Genomic DNA, 19,167 nt, shown 5'->3' on the forward strand with positions numbered 1-19,167 from the left:
GTCTGAGATTGTGTCCTCTGGTTCTAGATTTTCCGACAAGTGGAAAAATCCTCTCCACGTCCACTCTATCCAGGCCTGGCAGTATCCTGTAAGTTTCAATAAGATTCGATAAGGTATTAAAAAGGGCTTGAATTGTGATGCCAGTAGTTGCATTGATATGCATATGAAACTGCTTCATATTTGCTGCAAACCCATATAATTGCAGCCTAAAATGAGACTGATGGTTAAACATTTACAGTATTTGGTTCCTACAGGTTTATGTCAAAAGGCTCTGCTACCACACTTCATGTTATCCTTGACTGGTTCCATTTGAATTTGATTAATTTTTATGTCTGTCTGTCATTGTTAATGGGACTTATTGTTACTTTCAGTTTAATCCATGCGGATCTTAGTGCAGTATCGGCACTGGTCTCAATGGGAGCAGTTCTGGGAAAGACCAGTCCTGTGCAGTTACTCTTGATGACCATCCTGGAGGTGACTTGTTTCACTGTTAATAAATGGCTCTTGGATATTTTGCTTCAGGTAAGAACGCAAGAGAGAGGACTAAAACTGCACTTGGCAGGCATTTTGATGTAGAGATTAATCACATTAAAATAAAAAAATTAGAAAGGCTATTGCAAAATCTATCTGTTACAAGTGCTCCCTAAAATGTTAGGTCAGCTTTTTCCTAAATCTAACATTGCTCTGAAACTATGGGCAGAATTCCCTCCAAAAATGATTAAGGGTGCGATTCTCCGGCCTCGTTACGCTCTCGCTCAAGCAAAACAAGGCCGGTGAATAACGGGAGAGGCCAAAAGTGGGAACCGCGCCAGGTGCCAAACAGTTTGCGATGCAACTGGCCGGTTCCCGTAGGTGAAATCGGGATCTCACCATAGCATGATGAGAAACAAATTATCACCACCTAAGCCCAATTTCCGTACAATTAACGGGAGTCACCCCATATCCAATGGCCTCCCATGATTCAGCGGCCTCCCAAGCAAGTGGTCTCGCTGGCGGTGATTATTACAACTTTTTAAAAACGTGAACCTGCCGGAAGGGTTTCTGTGAGGAGCCAAGTAGCCATCTTTGCTCAAAGGCAAAAGGCCCGGGGTTGCTAAGCGTGCCGCCCCAGTGCTCGGCGGGGCGGTTGGGGACCCTCAGCTGGGGATGGGGGACCCTCGGGAACCTCAGCTGGGAGTGGGGGACCCTCCACAGGGGAGGATGGGGGAGAGGTGCTGGGGAGGGCAACTGCGCACGGCACCACCATGCCCCCCCTGGATTGTTGGATTGTGCGTACCTGTTCCGGCAGCAACTCTTGTCCCTGCCCATCTGCCCAACCGACCACCCATAACCCCCATCGACTGCTGAAGCCTCTGGCCATACAGCTGAAGGCTATTGCTAAAGGGAATTGGCAATTGTGGTTAAGTGAGCACTTCACACAACTCAAGTGGTTTCCCGTGGGCGGGCGGGCCATGTTGCTTGTAGGAGTCATTGCCTAGCATCCCAATCACAGCTTGATGCATGGGCATTGTTCTTGCACTCTGTGGGTGAGGGGCAACACCACACATGCAGCAGCCAAAATCCGAATACCCAGGGGATGGGACACAACTCTGGGGACATGTCCATGGCCAGAGGGTGGGTGAGTGCTAGGGGGAGTGCTAGGGGGAGGGGGAGATTCCTGGCGAGATAGGCCAGTGGTTCGGAGGTCGGCCCACATTGAGGAATCAAGTGACAGAAGCATCATTCTGATTGTGTACAAGGATGTTTAATGTATGTAACAATTCCCCACTCTCCCGATGGTGCCGCACCCCTCCCCACCACTCCCCTCACCCCCTACCTACCCCCTTCCGCCGGTGCCCTCAGTGATCCTCGATGGGCTTGGCCCGCCTGGTTCTACCACTAAGTTTAGGTGTCCCCCCAGGATACACATCAGAGGTGGAGGCAGCCAGCTGCTTACCTTGACCTGTGGCCTTTGATGCCCCTGGCGAGCATCCTCTAGTTCCGGAGGGCCCCGGCTCACTAGTTGCAGCACATGCACAGCCATGTCACCCTGTCCCGTGTCCTGGCTGCGAGACACGGCCTCATCAGAGGGGTGGAACTTAGGGGGAGCTGGTGGACACAGTTGCCACTGCATGGGACCGGTCCATGTTGGCACCCAGTGCTCTATCCTCCTGGTCGGTGCCCACAGGGACATATGGTTCACCTTGGGATGGAGGGGCAGCTGGTTCAAGACCTGAATGTCTGATTACCTTCTCAATCTTCCTCTCAAGATGGCCGAATGTGACTCCCCTTATGTGGGAGACACGTTGGTGTCTACTCACTCATGCTGCCCTGTGTCGGTCATTGACCTTTTCCCAGCACTGGAGGTCAGTCCTCCTGGTCACACTCCCGGAGCGTACTGCCGTCACCACTTTGTCCCAGGCAGCACGAGTTGCCCTGTGCCCACCCTCCAGAACGCTTGGAGGAACAAGATAACCCTGCTGGCCTCCACTGCATCTAGCAGCCTTTCCAGATCTGCAGCCCGGAATCTTGGGGCTGGTCTCCTGGGCGCCATTATTGCAAGCTGGGGGGTTGGCGAGCACGTTAGAACATAGAACATAGAATGATACAGCGCAGTACAGGCCCTTCGGCCCTCGATGTTGCACCGACATGGAAAAAATCTAAAGGCCATCTAACCTACACTATGCCCTTATCATCCATATGCTTATCCAATAAATTTTTAAATGCCCTCAATGTTGGCGTGTTCACTACTGTTGCAGGTAGGGCATTCCACGGCCTCACCACTCTGCGTAAAAAACCCACCTCTGACCTCTGTCCTATATCTATTACCCCTCAATTTAAGGCTATGTCCCCTCGTGCTAGCCACCTCCATCCGCGGGAGAAAGCTCTCGCTGTCCACCCTATCTAACCCTCTGATCTTTTTGTATGCCTCTATTAAGTCACCTCTTAACCTTCTTCTCTCTAACGAAAACAACCTCAAGTCCATCAGCCTTTCCTCATAAGATTTTCCCTCCATACCAGGCAACATCCTGGTAAATCTCCTCTGCACCCGTTCCAAAGCTTCCACGTCCTTCCTATAATGAGGCGACCAGAACTGTACGCAATACTCCAAATGCGGCCGTACTAGAGTTTTGTACAACTGCAACATGACCTCATGGCTCCGGAACTCAATCCCTCTACCAATAAAGGCCAACACACCATAGGCCTTCTTCACAACCCTATCAACCTGGGTGGCAACTTTCAGGGATCTATGTACATGGACACCGAGATCCCTCTGCTCATCCACACTACCAAGAATTTTACCATTAGCCAAATATTCCGCATTTCTGTTATTCTTTCCAAAGTGAACCACCTCACACTTCTCCACATTAAACTCCATTTGCCACCTCTCAGCCCAGCTCTGCAGCTTATCTATGTCCCTCTGTAACCTGCAACATCCTTCCGCACTGTCTACAACTCCACCGACTTTAGTGTCGTCTGCAAATTTACTCACCCATCCTTCTGCGCCCTCCTCTAGGTCATTTATAAAAATGACAAACAGCAACGGCCCCAGAACAGATCCTTGTGGTACGCCACTCGTAACTGAACTCCATTCTGAACATTTCCCATCAACTACCACTCTCTGTCTTCTTTCAACTAGCCAATTTCTGATCCACATCTCTAAATCACCCTCAATCCCCAGCCTCCGTATTTTCTGCAATAGCCGACCGTGGGGAACCTTATCAAACGCTTTACTGAAATCCATATACACCACATCAACTACTCTACCCTCGTCTACCTGTTCAGTCACCTTCTCAAAGAACTCGATAAGGTTTGTGAGGCATGACCTACCCTTCACAAAACCATGCTGACTGTCCCTAATCATATTATTCCTATCTAGATGATTATAAATCGTATCTTTTATAATCCTCTCCAAGACTTTACCCACCACAGACGTTAGGCTCACCGGCCTATAGTTACCGGGGTTATCTCTACTCCCCTTCTTGAACAAAGGGACCACATTTGCTATCCTCCAGTCCTCTGGCACTATTCCTGTAGCCAATGATGACCTAAAAATCAAAGCCAAAGGCTCAGAAATCTCTTCCCTGGCTTCCCAGAGAATCCTAGGATAAATCCCATCCGGCCACGGCGACTTATCTATTTTCACCTTGTCCAGAATTGCCAACACTTCTTCCCTACGTTGTCGGCTAATCAGCTGGCGAGCCTTTATTTGCGGCGGGAAGCCCGTGGGGCCTCGTTAAATGGACCAATTAACGTTGAACAGCATTGCCAGCCTCGCTGAGCCGAGCGCCAGGAAGCTCGCGGCAGTTCCCGCCTGCTACCACACTTAGAAATCTTTCTGGAGAATCGCGTCCTCAGTGTAATTTCTGGTGAGAAAACTGATATGAATTGCATTGTCTGTGCCGACACGATTTGCATCACGGTCTTCCTGTACTTGGTCATTTTTTTAGAGGGGGTGTGATTTGCACCAGCCAAGAGACGGGGCCTAATCCTACTGGCAAGTCAGCTGCACAAGATTGGGGCGCCTTTTTTAAAGGGTGCCAAAAAGGGCACCCTGATCTCAAAGTGACAGTTCAGGTTCTCTGCATCCTGAACATCGGGGCTTCAGTGCCACCGTGCGCCCACCCACCATTCTTGCCTAACAACCCCTCCACCCCCCTTTCCACCAAGGATTGCTGGCAAATGGGGGCCCTCCCTATGGGTCTCCTTTCAGACACCCTGCCTTCTCGCCAGTCTCAGGCACAACCCCACCAATCACTGGCACTAGCACACCGCCCCCGAACTAGGTGAAAGACATGCCGCTATGGATGTCCCTGCTTCATACCCCCTCTCATGCCCACTGTTCAGACACCGCCTTTTAGACCCCGCCCCATTTCAGGCCCTAAACCTTTGGCAGTGCAAACAACATATGTTTTGTTCCTGTCCAAAGTTGGAGGATTACTGGAAGGAGGTTTTTAGGGTAATCTCTAAAGTGATGCACGTGAAACTGGACCCGGGCCATATTCGGGGTGTCGGACCAGCCGTGGTTGGAAACACATGTGGAGGCAGATGTTGTAGCCTTCACCTCGTTGATCGCGCAAAAGCAGATCCTGTTAGGGTGGAGATCAACCTCTCCACCCTGTGCCTTGGCATGGGATCTGCTGGAATTCTTGACTCTTGAAAAGGTCAAATTTGAACTGAGGGGAAGATGGAAGGTGTTATTCATTATGCTCTTTCGAGAATTGGATTACATCGAACATTAGCCGGGGGGGGGGGGGGGGGGGGGACGGACGGACTGAATGTTGACTGTGGGCGATTTCTGATTCCTTTTTGTCATTTGTTTATGTTAATAGGCGGGGTAATGTTCTGGGGGTTTGGTGGGAGGATGTGATTGTTTTTGATATGGGGATTGACATTGCATTCGTTACTGATTATTGTTTATTGTTGGGTGTAGATTTGGGAGAAAATGTGAAAAAGAGGAGAATAAAAATATTTTTTAAAAGACTAAAGGGTCCCCGCTTCATACCCCCTCTCATGCGGTGAGAGAGAGTGACCGCCCTTGACATCAAGGCGGCATTTGACCGAGTCTGGCATCAAGGAGCCCTAAACTGGAGTCAGTGGAAATCAAGGAGAAAACTCTCCGTTGGTTGGAGTCATTTCTGGCACAAAGGAAGATGGTTGTGGTAGCTGGAGGTCAATCATCTCAGCTCCAGGACATCACTGCAGGAGTTCCTCAGGGTAGTGTCCTCGGCCCAACCATCTTCAGATGCTTCATCAATAACCTCCCTTCTATCATAAGGTCAGAAGTGGGGATGTTTGCGGATGACTGCACAATGTTCAGCATAATTCGCAACTCCTCTAATAATGAAGCAGTCCATGTTCATACACAGCAAGACCTGAACAATATCCAGGCTTGGGCTGACAAGTGGAAAGTTACATTCGCGCCACACAGGTGCCAGGCGATGACCATCTTGTACAAGAGAGGATCTAACCATCGCCCCTTGACATTCAATGGCATTACCATCACTGAATCCCCCAGAATCAACACCCTGGGGGTTACCATTGATCAGAAACTGAACTGGACTAGCCATATTAATACTGTGGCTACCAGGGCAGGTCAAAAGCTATGAATCCTAAGGCGAGTAACTCACCTCCTGACCCCCCAAAGCCTGTCCACCATCTGCAAGGCACACATCAGGAATGTAATGGAATACTCTCCATTTGCCTAGATGAGTACAGATCCAACAACACTCAAGAAGCTCGATACCATCCAGGACAAAGCAGCCCGCTTGATTGCTCCTCCTACCACAAACATTCAATCCCTCCACCACCAATGAACAGTGGCAAGTTTGTGTACCATCTACAAGATGCACTGCAGTATTTCACCAAGGTTCCTTAGACAGCACCTTCCAAACCCACAACCCACTACCTTCTAGAAGGACAAAAGCAACAAATACCTGGGAACCCTACCACCTGGAGGTTCCCCTCCAAGTCACTCACCGCCCTAACTTGGAAGTATATCGCCGTTCCTTCACTGTCGCTGGGGCAAAGTCCTGGAACTCCCTCCCTAACTGCATAGTGCATGTCCCTACACCTGAAGGACTGCCATTGTTCAAGAAAGCAACTCATCATCACCTTCTGATGGGCAACTAGGAATGGGCAATAAATGCTGTCCTAACCAGCGACGACATCTACATCCTGTAAATAAATTTAAAAATAAAATCCTGAGGTTTGAGTATCACCAGTCCTTTGATACTTTGTCTCAGTGACCATGGAAGTTCAGACACTGAGTGCTGGAAGGTTGATTGACTCTGGAGGCATTACAGCCGAGCTCAAATCTGTCCTTGTCTGAACTGTTTTGGACAGACGTACACAGGAAATTGGCGAGGAATAGGAACCAGCATTGACATTCCCCCAATGCTATGGAATCAACTAATTTGTGGGCTTTTAGAATCATAGAATTTACAGTGCAGAAGGAGGCCATTTGGCCCATCAAATCTGCACCAGCCCTTGGAAAGAGCACCCTACGTAAGTCCACACCTCCACCCTATCCCCGCAACCCCACCTAACCTTTTTGGACACTAAGGGGCAACTTATCATGGCCAATCCACCTTACCTGCACATCTTTGGATGTGGGAGGCCGGAATTGAACACGGGACCCTGGAGCTGTGAGACAGCAGTGCTAACCACTGTGCCACCGTTCTTACTGGAGTGGCCCAATACCACATCAGACAGTGCTTTTTGCCCAAGAGCAATTGATGAAATTCTACTACCAAAAGAGAAAATGCAGGAAAATCTCAGCAGGTCTGGCAGCATCTGTAGGGAGAGAAAAGAACAAACGTTTCGAGTCCAGATGACCCTTTGTCAAAGCTAACAAAGAGTGCGATATTTATACTGTGGAGTGAGAATGAAAGATGAATCATAGCCACAGAAACCCAGAGAAACGGGGTGCTAATCTCCACAGATGTGGAGATGCCGGCATTGGACTGGGGTTAGCACAGTAAGAAGTCTTACAACACCAGGTTAAAGTCCAACAGGTTTGTTTCAAAACACTAGCTTTCGGAGCACTGCTCCTTCATTCAGCTGAGGAAGGAGCAGTGCTCCGAAAGCTAGTGATTCGAAACAAACCTGTTGGACTTAAAGCTGGTGTTGTGAGATTTCTTATAATAGCCACAGAAACCACAGGGAAAGAGTGCTAATGGCAGTCCCCAGAGAGAACAAAAGGTGTGAAAGGCCAAACAGCAGAGAAACTAACATCAGAGGGTAAACTGTGACAGATGTAGTGGGGGGAGGTGGAAGCAAAGGGGAGAAAAGGTAAGGAGAGGGGGAATAAGATAGGGGAGGAAATATACATATATCAATATAAAGAAAGATAAGAAAGAAATAAAATGTAAAAGACAGTTAAAATGAAATGGAATGAAAACAAAGTGGTCGAGGTGGGATAGAGCTAATCATCTGAAGTTGTTGAATTCGATGTAGAGATGATGGCTGTTGCGTGCCTAACCGGAATATGAGATGCTATTCCTCCAGTTTGCGTTGAGCTCCGCAGGAACATTGCAGCATTGGCGAAATTCTGCAGCTGGGTGCTAACTAAGGACATCAGTTTGTTTCAAAAGATCTAGGCCTAGAAATGTAGCTTGTGTCCATTTTCAGATGAAGCACAGTCAGCTGGCATGTGGTGCACACGAGAAGCTGGAGGCCTGAGGCACACCTGAAGTTGGGCCTCAAGCCTTATTTTAATAATTACAGCAAACGGTCAGTACCTGAGCGATGAAATCGAATAGGGAATCCACCAGGGTAGATTCAATGAAAGTATTTCCTCTGGTGGGGAATTCAGAAGAAGGAGACTTGACAGCACAAAATCAGGAAGTACTTTTTCATCCACAGAGTAGCTAAAAGCTGGAATTCTCTCCCTTGTGTGGGCGATACGTTTGAAGTCCATAATACAAACTGTTTGGTTAGGCAGCTTATCAAAGGATATGAGGCAAGAGCAAGTAATTGGGGTCGAGATATCGATCAGTCATAATCAAATTGGAAGGTTCAGGTGCTGAATGGCTTACTCCTGTTCCCATGTATTGTTTCAAACTGAGCTGACATCCCCAGGTATGCCTTGGGGAAGGCTGCAAGCTGAGATGGTGTTGCTGTAGAGCAATTTGGAGGAAGAAAAATGATGTTCATATATTCATTCATGATTTCACTGAAATGTCGCCAGATTTAAGCTCTTGTGCTTTTCCATTCCAGATTAACCGCAAAACTAGTGACATGTATCTGCATCTTTTTGGAGCTGTTTTTGGATTGATGGTTTCACGAGTTCTCCATCGCTCAGGACTAAAAAGCGGCCATGAGAAGGAAGGATCATTATCGATATCTGACCTCTATTCTATGATTGGTATGCATTGTCCTTGGAATTCAACGAAATCTTCTTGGATGCCCATAACCTGATTTTGCAGCCTATCTTTTATCAGTGCTCTGTCGCTCGCCTCAGCTGGCTCATCCAAGTTAGCACCTATCTGCGCAGTATGTGTAACATGTCACAAGGTTTTCTAACACACGCGTTATGTTGCCGAGAACCACCTGAAGTGATTCAGGAATGAGTGTAATGACATGGCATGCTGTGAAAGGAAACAAAATGCATCTGGTCCTGTGCTGCTCTCCCATGCTGCCCCCTGGCTATTCAAAGGCCTGCATTTGCAGAATCTTTGGATCATGTGGCCATTTCCAGTCCATCTAATCACTTCAGATTTTTGTCAGCTTCCACTTATTTTTAAAATATAGAAAAGGAACATATCAGACACGTAAAGCAGCAGCCTCATTAAAAGTACACATGTTTACAACAAGTAATTAGAAAAGCTAATAGAATGTTGTGGTTCATTGCTGGGGAATTGAATACAAAAGTAGGGAGGTTATGCTTCAGTTTTACACGGCATTGGTGAGCGGGTGACTGGAATCTTACCAGAATTTGGCAAAGTGTCAGGCTCTGCCAGAAAACTGACGTGTCACTCTCCAGTTGCACTGACCGGTTTTCTCACAAAATCTGGAGCCTCTTAGACAAAAGAAAATGATTGAACGTGTTTTGCGCTGTCACCCTGGTGGGGCGGGGCTTCATAGAGCTGCCAACTGGCCCCAAAAAGATCGGAATGCCATCCTTAAAGTGCATCCCGATCAGTGCTGCTGCTGAATGGCCCCCAGCCCCCATCTTGGAGATATTGGGGGGGTACCTCCTCCCCATGACAATTGTTGCCGGCATTACGCTCCCTTACCACCCCCACCCACCACCCACATTCAGGGCTGGCATTGAACCCCCCCCCCCACCATCAACACAAAAGTATGGCCGGCACTCCCCCCGCATCACACAACAATAGAGCTATCATTAGGGGCTGCCCCGGCATTGCCTCCTGGCACAGGTTGGTACTGTTGGATTGGTACTGTCAGGTAGGTACAGGTCCGGACATGTCCCTCTGCACCTATACTTACCTCTGCACTACCAGAGGGATCCTCTCTACTACCTCACATCTGGCCAAACCTGTTTTAAACAGTACTTTGTGAGGGAGAAATCATGTGGTGGGCGACCCTCTAATAATATAGAAATTTATTGAAATGAGGATCATGCCCTTGTGACATCACCGGCGAGGGAAAATTGGGAAATGCAATCTCTCCCTCTGGTGACAATCGCGCTTTCCAATCCTCGCTGGATTTTCTGCCGCTGATCCCAAAGACGGAGAGTGCGGACTCAAACTTGCCCCCCACATTTTCTTTATTTTTTTCATGGGATGTGGGCGCTGCTGGCTGAACCAGCATTTATTGCCCATTCCTGAGGGCATTTAAGAGTCAACCATGTTGCTGTGGACCTGGAGTCACATGTAGGCCAGACCAGGTAGGGATGACAGATTTCCTTCCCTGAAGGACATTAGTGAACCAGATGGGTTTTAACGACAATCGATAATGGTTTCAAGGTCACCATTAGAGTAAAAATTTCAGATTTTCTATTGAATTCAAATTCCACCATCTGGCGGGTTTCGAACACAGGTCTCCAGAGCATTACCCTGGGTCTCTGGATTACTAGGCCAGTGACAATACCACTAATAATAATCTTTATTCGTGTCACAGGTAGGCTTACATTAACAGTGCAATGAAGTTACTGTGAAAATCCCCTAGTTGCCGCACTCCGGTGCCTGTTCGGGTACACAGAGGGAGAATTCAGAATGCCCAATTCACCTAACAAGCATGTCTTTTGGAAATTGTGGGAGGAAAGCGGAGCACCCGGAGGAAACCCACGCAGCCAGGGCACGCACAGACAGTGACCCAAGCCGGGAATGGAACCTGGGACCCTGGCGCTGTGAAGCAACAGTGCTAACCACTGTGCTACTGTGCCGCCCTATGCAACTGCCTCCCACATACTGAGTACTGTGTACAGTATTGATCTCCTTATTTAAGGAAGGATGTAAAAATGAGGGAAGCAGTTCAGAGAGGGCTTACTAGACGAATATCTGGAATGGATGTGTTGCCTTATGAGGAAAGGTTGGAAAGGCTTGGCTTGTATTTGCTGGAGTTTAGAACAGTAAGAGGCAACTTGATTGGAACATACAAAATTCTGAGTGGTCTTGACAAGGTCAATGTGGAAATGATGATTCCTCTTGTTGGAGAATGAAGAACTAGCGCCCACTGTTTAAAAATTAAGGGCTGGCCATTTAGGACAGAGATGAGGAGAATTTATTTTCTCTGAGAGTCGTGAGCCTTTGGAAGGCTCTTTCTCAAAAGGCAGTGGAAGCAGAGTCTGTGGATATTTTTAAGGCAGAGTGAGACAGATTCTTGATAGACATGGGGGGGGGGGGGGGGGGGGGGCAGGGCAAGGGGAAGGTTATCCGGCACAGGTGGGAATGTGGAGTTGAGATCACAATCAGATCAACCATGATCTTATTGAATGGTAGAGCAGGCTTGAAGGACCGAGTGGCTGACTCTCGCTTTGAATTTGTATGTTGTATACATGAACGCAGTGCTGTAATGATGGATTTGAAGCTTTCTGCAAACTGTTTTAAGGCTATTTTTTCAAGAATCCACTAATTAAACTGGTATTTTGGAAGCTCTCCAGGAAATCGGTTCAGAAGTGTGAAATGTGAATATCAGAAGTACAAATGCAAAAATAGGCCAGAATTTCCATGCAGGTGGAGAGGCTCTCCATCTTTGTAAAAATGTCGTGGAGGCCTAGATCCAGAAATCACGGGCGGGATTCTCTGACTCCCCGCCAGGTTGGAGAATTGCCGGCTGACGAATTCTCTGGTGCTGGGGATTTATCAGGGGCGGGAATCACACTGCGCCGGTTGGCGGCCACTGGTAGCGGCCCCCCCGGCGATTCTCCGGCCCGTGTTGGGCCGAGTGGCTGCCCGTTTTCGGCCGGTCCTGCCGGCGTATGTTACGGCAGGTACTTATCGGCAGGACCTGGCTCTGCAGGCGGCCTCCGGGGGGCGCAGGTGTGCCCCATGGTGGCCTGGCCCGCGATCAGAGCCCACCAATCCGCGGGCATGCCTGTTCCGTCGGGGCACTCTATTCCTCCCCGCCGGCCGGTGTAACAGTCCGCGATGGCCGGCACGGAAATCAACCCCCCCCGTACATGCACAGGGGCTGACGCCAGCACACGCTGGCGCTCCCGCGCATGCGCCAACTCGCGCCGTCCGGCGGAGGTCCTTCGTCGCCGGTAGGCGTAGCGCCAAGCCCCTTACGCGCCGGCCTAGCCCCTGAAGGTGCAGAGGATTCCGCACCTTTGGTGCGGCCCGACGCTAGAGTAGTTCATGCCACTCCTTCACGCCGGAGTTTCCCGCCCCGCCAGTTTCTGAAGAATCCCACCCCACATCTCCAAACTCAGCCACCGCCATTTTCACAGGGGTAATGGGGGTCGGTTCTGATGTGCACGGCATGGTCCATAGAGCCAACTGCACAAAGTAAAGTGATTTTGGCTAAAGCAATGTCCAAAACATGGCTTGTGCACTTTAGACCAAATAGATGAAAGTCTAAATCTACCGGAGTTCTTTTTGGATATGGTCCATCTTTGGGAGAGGCCAGGTGCCCTATAGGTAGACATGAATGTGGGTAAAATGTGGATAAACCTATCAGGATTGTCAAGAAAACTGTCAAAAGAATGCAGGTTTAGCGGAACAGGAAATTGTCCTAACTCTGCGCTCCAGACCAGAGACAGACATTCACTCATTTGGAGAGCCGGTACAGACACAAAGGGCCAAATGGCCTCTTTCTGCTCCAAAACACTTCTGTGATTCTGTGAACTAACAAAGAGGATGATAAAAGCTGTGACAAGGTTTCATTGTGTAAAGAGTGCAGGAGATATTTAGCAGGTCAAGATTTTACTTAACATGTTAGAAAGATTAATATTGGCTTGGATATTGTAGTAAATTTTGTGAAGTAAATACTTTTGTTGCCGACCTCAAAGCAAGCTAACAACAAAGATCTAATACTCTCAGTGGGGTGGACTGCATTCTTCCGGGGTTAATTTGACTTTGGAGCCAAGTCATGGAGATCTCCAGAAGCACAGCAACAATTATGTCATCAAGCAGGACAGGCAACCAATCACATTGAAGATATCTCACAGACAGCAAATCAGGAAATTAGATACATTGATTCTTTTACCCATTTAGCAATGTTTTAAAAAGTGAAATTAAGATTGGGGCATGCACATAGGATTAAGGTAAGAGCTGGATCATCATAAATAAACGTAACCAATATATTTCAAATCTGTGTGGACATCTTTTTATGATAGCAGAGAAATTTGACTTTCCACAAATATAATTTTTTTTTATGGCCAGCGAGGTTGTTTGGCAGTAATTATGAATGTAATCCCATTCAAAACCCTTGGTAAACCTCATTCAAAAAGACATGGACTTTTTCAAGGGTTTGTGAAACATGACTAATAGTGTGAAAGTGGAAGTTCTCAAAAGTTCAGTGATTTCTAATTAATTACAATCTGCTGAGACTTCAACAGCTCACCCTGTGGAGGAGTGTGGAATCACTGATCGCAATCTCTGGATTTCTGCATTTAACTGTGCTTGTGTGAACTCCAGCAGTTGCTGGCAGTTTCAAACGAATAATGATGGTGAACACTGGAAGCTTTGCCATCATTACCACTGCAGAATTCAGGCCAAAGTTACTGCAGTTCTCAGCTGGATGGTCACGTTTTTGGAAAACAGGAAAACAGTTAAATATATATTTTTTAAAGATATTAAATCAGAAATTAAACATTTTCCCATTGCTTAAACATTTCATTTTGAATTTCGGGAAGTAAAGAAAACTTGCCTTTACATAACTTAATGGTTGTCCATGACACCAGAGAATTCTCCAACCCTTGAATTATTCCAGTGATGTTTAACATATCCCCTAAATCACGAGAACAGGCAGATGACACCTCAGGCTAATATTTCATCTGAAGGTGATTCACATCTGCTTGTGTGGTGGAACTGGTTAGAAAGAATACTCTGTACTAGTAAGAGTTTAGGACCTCAGGTTTGATTTTGCTGATGCATGCAACTCTTTTTCAACACTTAAAAAAGGTTAATTGTTAAGTGTCTTTTAAAAAAAGTAGTATTTTTATAAGTCGAAGAAACAGCCAATCAAATAGATGGATCATTTTTTCAGGAAATCCATAAAGAAGTGTATGACATTCCCTTTGCAATGGTATGTTGTGTAAGATTTTTCATAAATAGATAAAATTAAAATATGTATTTACCATTGTTCTTTGTGCTTTTTCCATACAATACCGACGTCTTGCATTTCTAAGTATATTGACTAAAACTTTTCCTCTTGTCCACAGGTACTATCTTTCTGTGGATGTTCTGGCCCAGTTTTAATGCAGCACTTCTTGATATGAATAGGGAGAAGGCTATTTTCAACACATACTATGCCTTGGCTGCTTGCACTGTTGCAGTGTTTGCGACATCTAGTCAGGTCCATGATAAAGGAAAAATAGACATGGTAATAGAATACTTTTCATCCACTTCACTTAATTGTGTTTATCAGATTTCTAGCAGTGACAGCTACCCTGATTCCTCCATATAATTACTGTACTACTATTACCAAGCTATTATTCTGGGTTGTAAACAATGATCCTGAGTGGGATTACAATGCTTCATTATTCACTCAAAGTGAAATATATATATCATTAAAACACTGCTTAAATAATAGATCTTCTTTAAACTTTTGTGATAAGCATGCAATTCATTCAGGGTTAAACAGACTTGTGACTCAGGTGAACTGTATGAACAATGTATTTGTTGGAGACAAGTATGTTATTACCGTGGCAAGATACAACAAACTTGTATTGTTTATTCACAAAAGTTTAGTTGCTTAAGTTTGACCAAAGCAGGACATTCTTGTCCATGGGACAGGGAGCAAATTCACTTTCATGTTTTATTTGAAAGGCTGTACTCCAGTCATTGCAGCATGCCTGCTTTTCAAGCTATTTTTATATAAATCTCTATTACACTGGCATCTTATTTGAGACATAAACACAATTGGAATTGTTTTCCACGCCATTCTTTGAAACAAAAAAAACATACAATACATGAATGAAATGAACTTTAAACCATCTGAAGGATAAAGATTGGTCACCATCTGGTTCCGAGGAAGGATCTGTCTTGAAATATTACCCTACCTTAACTCTTCAGATTCTGTCTTCCTTTTAAATCTCCACTGTTGGCCATTGCTCTTTGTGTAAGCTGAATAACATTTTTATTTCTAAACTTATTTAAAGAGTGACATTGAAAGAAATCAAAAGACCAAATTGGGTTTTGCATCAGTTTCAGTTGTTCTTTAATTGAGTTGGGTATTGCGCGGCAATTTTCTAATGTCACGCACCATTTTTATCCCCCTCCTCCACAGTATAAAAATAAAATAGATTCCTCAAATGGCACAGCAGGTTGAGGTAAGGGACTGGATTCTCTGGACCCCCAGCTAACTGTTTCTTGGTGGCATGCCGTTCGCAAGTGGCGGATTTCTAGACTCCCGCCACTTGGCATTGGAATTTCCCATCGAAGACACTCCACGCCACCGGGAAAACCTCGGCCGGGGGTGCGCTGTCAGTGAAAACAGGGAATCCCAATGGTCGGAGAATAGCGGCCAATGATTAGCTGAGCCACACAGATGATGTTTGGTCATACCTTTGATTCTATCTCTGCGCTGAGTTAGTTCGATTCCAACGTTGAGTGACTGTTGTGTAGAGTTTGAACATTCTCCCTGTGTCTGCGTGGGTTTGCACTGAGTGCTCCTTTTTCCTCCCACAGTCCAAAGATGCGAAGGGTAGGTGGATTGGCCATGCAAAAATTGCCCCTTAGTGTCCAAAAGGTTAGATGGGGTTACTGGATTACAGGGATCGGGTGGGGGTGGGGGCCTAGGTAAGGCACTCTTTCAGAGGGTCGGTGCAGACTCAATCGGCCAAATGGCCTCCCGCCCCGCACTGTAGTGATTCTATGGTTCTTCAATTGTTGCCAGGAGGGCATTAAAGGTCCTAGAATTGGTTCTGGTGCCTCTGCATTGGGATTGAAGCAATTGATCAAAGTACCTGCTGCTGATTGCTATCCGGCATCACCCACCTGAAGTCAGGATGTTGTGTGAGGGCAAGATCCAGGCTGGGTGGAATGCCTCCTGTGTTTGAACAGCTTGCTCACACTCATGTGTCGAAACTCATACATAAAGAATTTGGTTGAGGTACCAGAGAGCACCTGGTGTCTTTGGAACTGTACTCCTGCAAGGAGTCAATGCCTTCTGCAAATGAAACAAAGTTGTCAAGAAGAAATATAAGAGAAGTCTCACACCTATTTTGGAATGGAAATAGGAAGTGTTTCAGGAGCAGAGCTATGGTAAATGGGGTAGAATCTATCTCCAGGTTTTCAATTAATATTAATTCCTGATCATTTTTACACAGAGTGAGTCTTCAAATTAAAAAGAACTCATTCAGAGTAGGTGAAAACTTATCCCAAAGGAGAGGTGTGGAATACAATACCATGTATATTTGAGTAATGGTCGATCTAGGTCAACCCCTGACTTTTGGCCATAACTCTCGGTACTTATTTCCTTCTCTCCACTGAAGTCAAAGATGCTCTGGTGCAAACCCACTCATTAATAAAGCAATAAAATATCACAGCATTGTCGGTGGCTGTTCAGCCTCGTGTGTCTGTGCATGTCAACACGTGCTGTCAAGGCTACCACCTCACTGGTGCGCGCTGCATTCCTATCAATTTCACCCTCTAATGTGGCGACATGGTATCAAGAAGGAACATGGCCCGGTTCAACTCACAGTCATTGAGATTGCAGAGTAGACAAATAATTTTGTGGTCGTAGCCAGCGATTTTGAGATAACAGAGAAGAGCATTAGAGTTTGAGGGAAGCTCTCTGCACAGCGTAGAAGACGATTAAGAATAAACGTGCAAACGGAGGAAGGCCAAGCATGTGGCCACAGTTGGAAAATTAAATTGAACAATATATCGATGAAATTCGCCTGAAAGGATGCATCGCTTCATGCAGATATATCTGAATCTTCACCCTGAAACAAGCAATAAAACAAGGCGTTGCAGATTTCAAAGCCAGCCCTCGATGGTGTACCAAGTTTATGAGGAGAGGCAATTTCGTACTGGAACAGTAGACCAACATTTCCCAGCATTTCACAGATTTCATGTGAAAACTTGAAAAATGAATCCAGGAACTGGACAACAATTCTACCTTTGAGTATAAAATTATGGTTGGGGGGGGAGAGTATAAAATAATGGTTCAGAAATAAGTGGTGTTTTACACTAATGTTCAATTGTGTCCCGACAGTCACACATCCGCAGTGCAACATTGGCAGGAGGAGTTGCTATTGGGCTCTCTGCTCCTCTGATACCATATGCTTACATCGCAATGATAATCGGCTTAATTGCTGGCGTTATCTCTACTCTCGGGATGAAATACTTGAAGGTAATACTGAGAAAAGAAACATTGAAACTAAAACATGTTTGTGTACATACCTTAGTTTTCTATGTCTTTTAATTTACTGTTCTTTTTCTTTGATCTGGTATGATCTGAAATATAAAAACCAAGGGTAAACATTAAAGTTGTTGGAAATTTGTAGTCAGAGCAGTAGTTTGCAGAAGTCAATGATTTACAGCACAAGATCATGTAAAATCCAGTCTGTGAATCCAGTCATTTTTGTAGGGCCTGTATTTTTAGGATGTTGGGGGCCGAGCCCATCCCTGCCGTCTCTGACAGGTCCATGCCACTTCAAGCTCTGATGAGCATTGATTGGCAGAAGGCAGGTATTATAACCTGCCAGATCCTATTAGCTGGGGACAATGGTTTACCCCATGATCCTTGAGGAATATGAGCTCTCTCAATGAGGGGGGCGGGGCATCATTAGTAGTGCAGCTGTATAAATAGAGCTGGTCAGTGTGGTACTGGCTGGAGAGGGAACCAGTAGTGAATTGCTGATATTGCGCACATGCTGTTGGAAATAAAGTTACTTCTGTTTGATTCTATGAACTTGTGCTAGATGCTTTGTGGCCCTCAGAAAAGTGGGACTTAACACCTTTAGGTACATGCAGGTAAGGGTGTTTGTCAGGCGGCAGGTGGCGGAGTTCCCTCTGCTGCTGCCGCGTGGGGTCCAGGACAGGGTACTCACGGGGGTGTGGGTTGGAGAGGGGAGGATCTCGGCAGTGTACCAAGTCATGCAAGAGGTAGACGAGGCCTCGGTGGAGGAGCTGAAGGGTAAATGGGAGGAGGAGCTAGGTGAGGAGATTGAGGAGGGGATGTGGGCGGATGCTTTAGGAAGGGTGAACTCCTCCTCCACTTGTGCGAGGCTTAGCCTCATACAGTTTAGGTGCTGCATAGGGCTCACGACTGGGACAAGGATGAGCCGGTTCTTCGGGAGCGAGGACAGATGTATTAGGTGCTCAGGGAGCCCAGCAAACCATGCCCATATGTTCTGGGCATGCCCAGTGCTGGGGGAATTTTGGAAGGGCGTAGCAAGGACGGTGTCCAGGGTGGTAGCATCCAGGGTCAAATCGGGCTGGGGGCTCGCAATATTTGGGGTTGCAGAGGAGCCAGGAGTGCAGAGGGCGAAAGAGGCCGGCATTCTGGCCTTTGCGTCCCTGGTAGCCCGGCGGAGGATTCTTCTTCAGTGGAAGGATGTGAGGCCCCCAAGCGTGGAGGCCTGGATCAACGATATGGTGGGCTTTTTAAAATTGGAGAGGGTGAAATTTGCCCTAAGGGGATCAGTGCAGGGGTTCTTCAGGAGGTGGCAACCATTCCTGGATTTCCTGGGAGAACGGTAGAAAAAAGCCAGCAGCAGCAACCCGGGGGGGGGGGTGTCGCCCCCTATTCTCCCCCCCCCCAGGGGGGGCTAGGAGTGGCGTTGCGGGGAACTCGGCCACCAGGTCTTGATGCTGGCGTCAAGGCGGCGCGCCGATATTGACGTGGCCGGCGGCGCCTTAGTTTTTGTTTTATAAACAATTTTATTGAGGTAGTTTTTAGCTTTGTAAACAGTTACAGACATCAACAGACAGAAAGCAAAAAAGGCAAAAATGTGCAAACATCCACGTACATTCAATACTTCAAGCGTAACATACCGCACAAGCCCGCTCCTCTCCCACCGATACTACCCGCCATTTTATCCCTCCTACTCTACGCTACTCAACACCCCCCACCCCCCACCCCCCCCCCCCCCACCCCCACCCCCCA

General features: G+C 46.9%; 1 protein-coding gene across 2 annotated transcripts in view; it reads left to right on the forward strand.

The window, feature by feature from the left end:
* rhd (Rh blood group, D antigen) overlaps positions 1-19,167 on the forward strand; it is a 64,065-nt gene that overhangs the window by 17,484 nt on the left and 27,414 nt on the right. For both annotated transcript variants that reach the window (XM_038799474.1, XM_038799463.1), the window contains exons 3-6: positions 372-522; positions 8,701-8,848; positions 14,273-14,433; positions 17,272-17,409. In XM_038799474.1, coding sequence (XP_038655402.1) covers positions 372-522; positions 8,701-8,848; positions 14,273-14,433; positions 17,272-17,409 — 598 coding nt within the window. The remainder of the gene's footprint in view (positions 1-371; positions 523-8,700; positions 8,849-14,272; positions 14,434-17,271; positions 17,410-19,167) is intronic.

Source organism: Scyliorhinus canicula, chromosome 1 (assembly GCF_902713615.1).
Source record: "Scyliorhinus canicula chromosome 1, sScyCan1.1, whole genome shotgun sequence".
In the NCBI taxonomy this organism is placed as follows: Eukaryota; Metazoa; Chordata; class Chondrichthyes; order Carcharhiniformes; family Scyliorhinidae; genus Scyliorhinus; species Scyliorhinus canicula.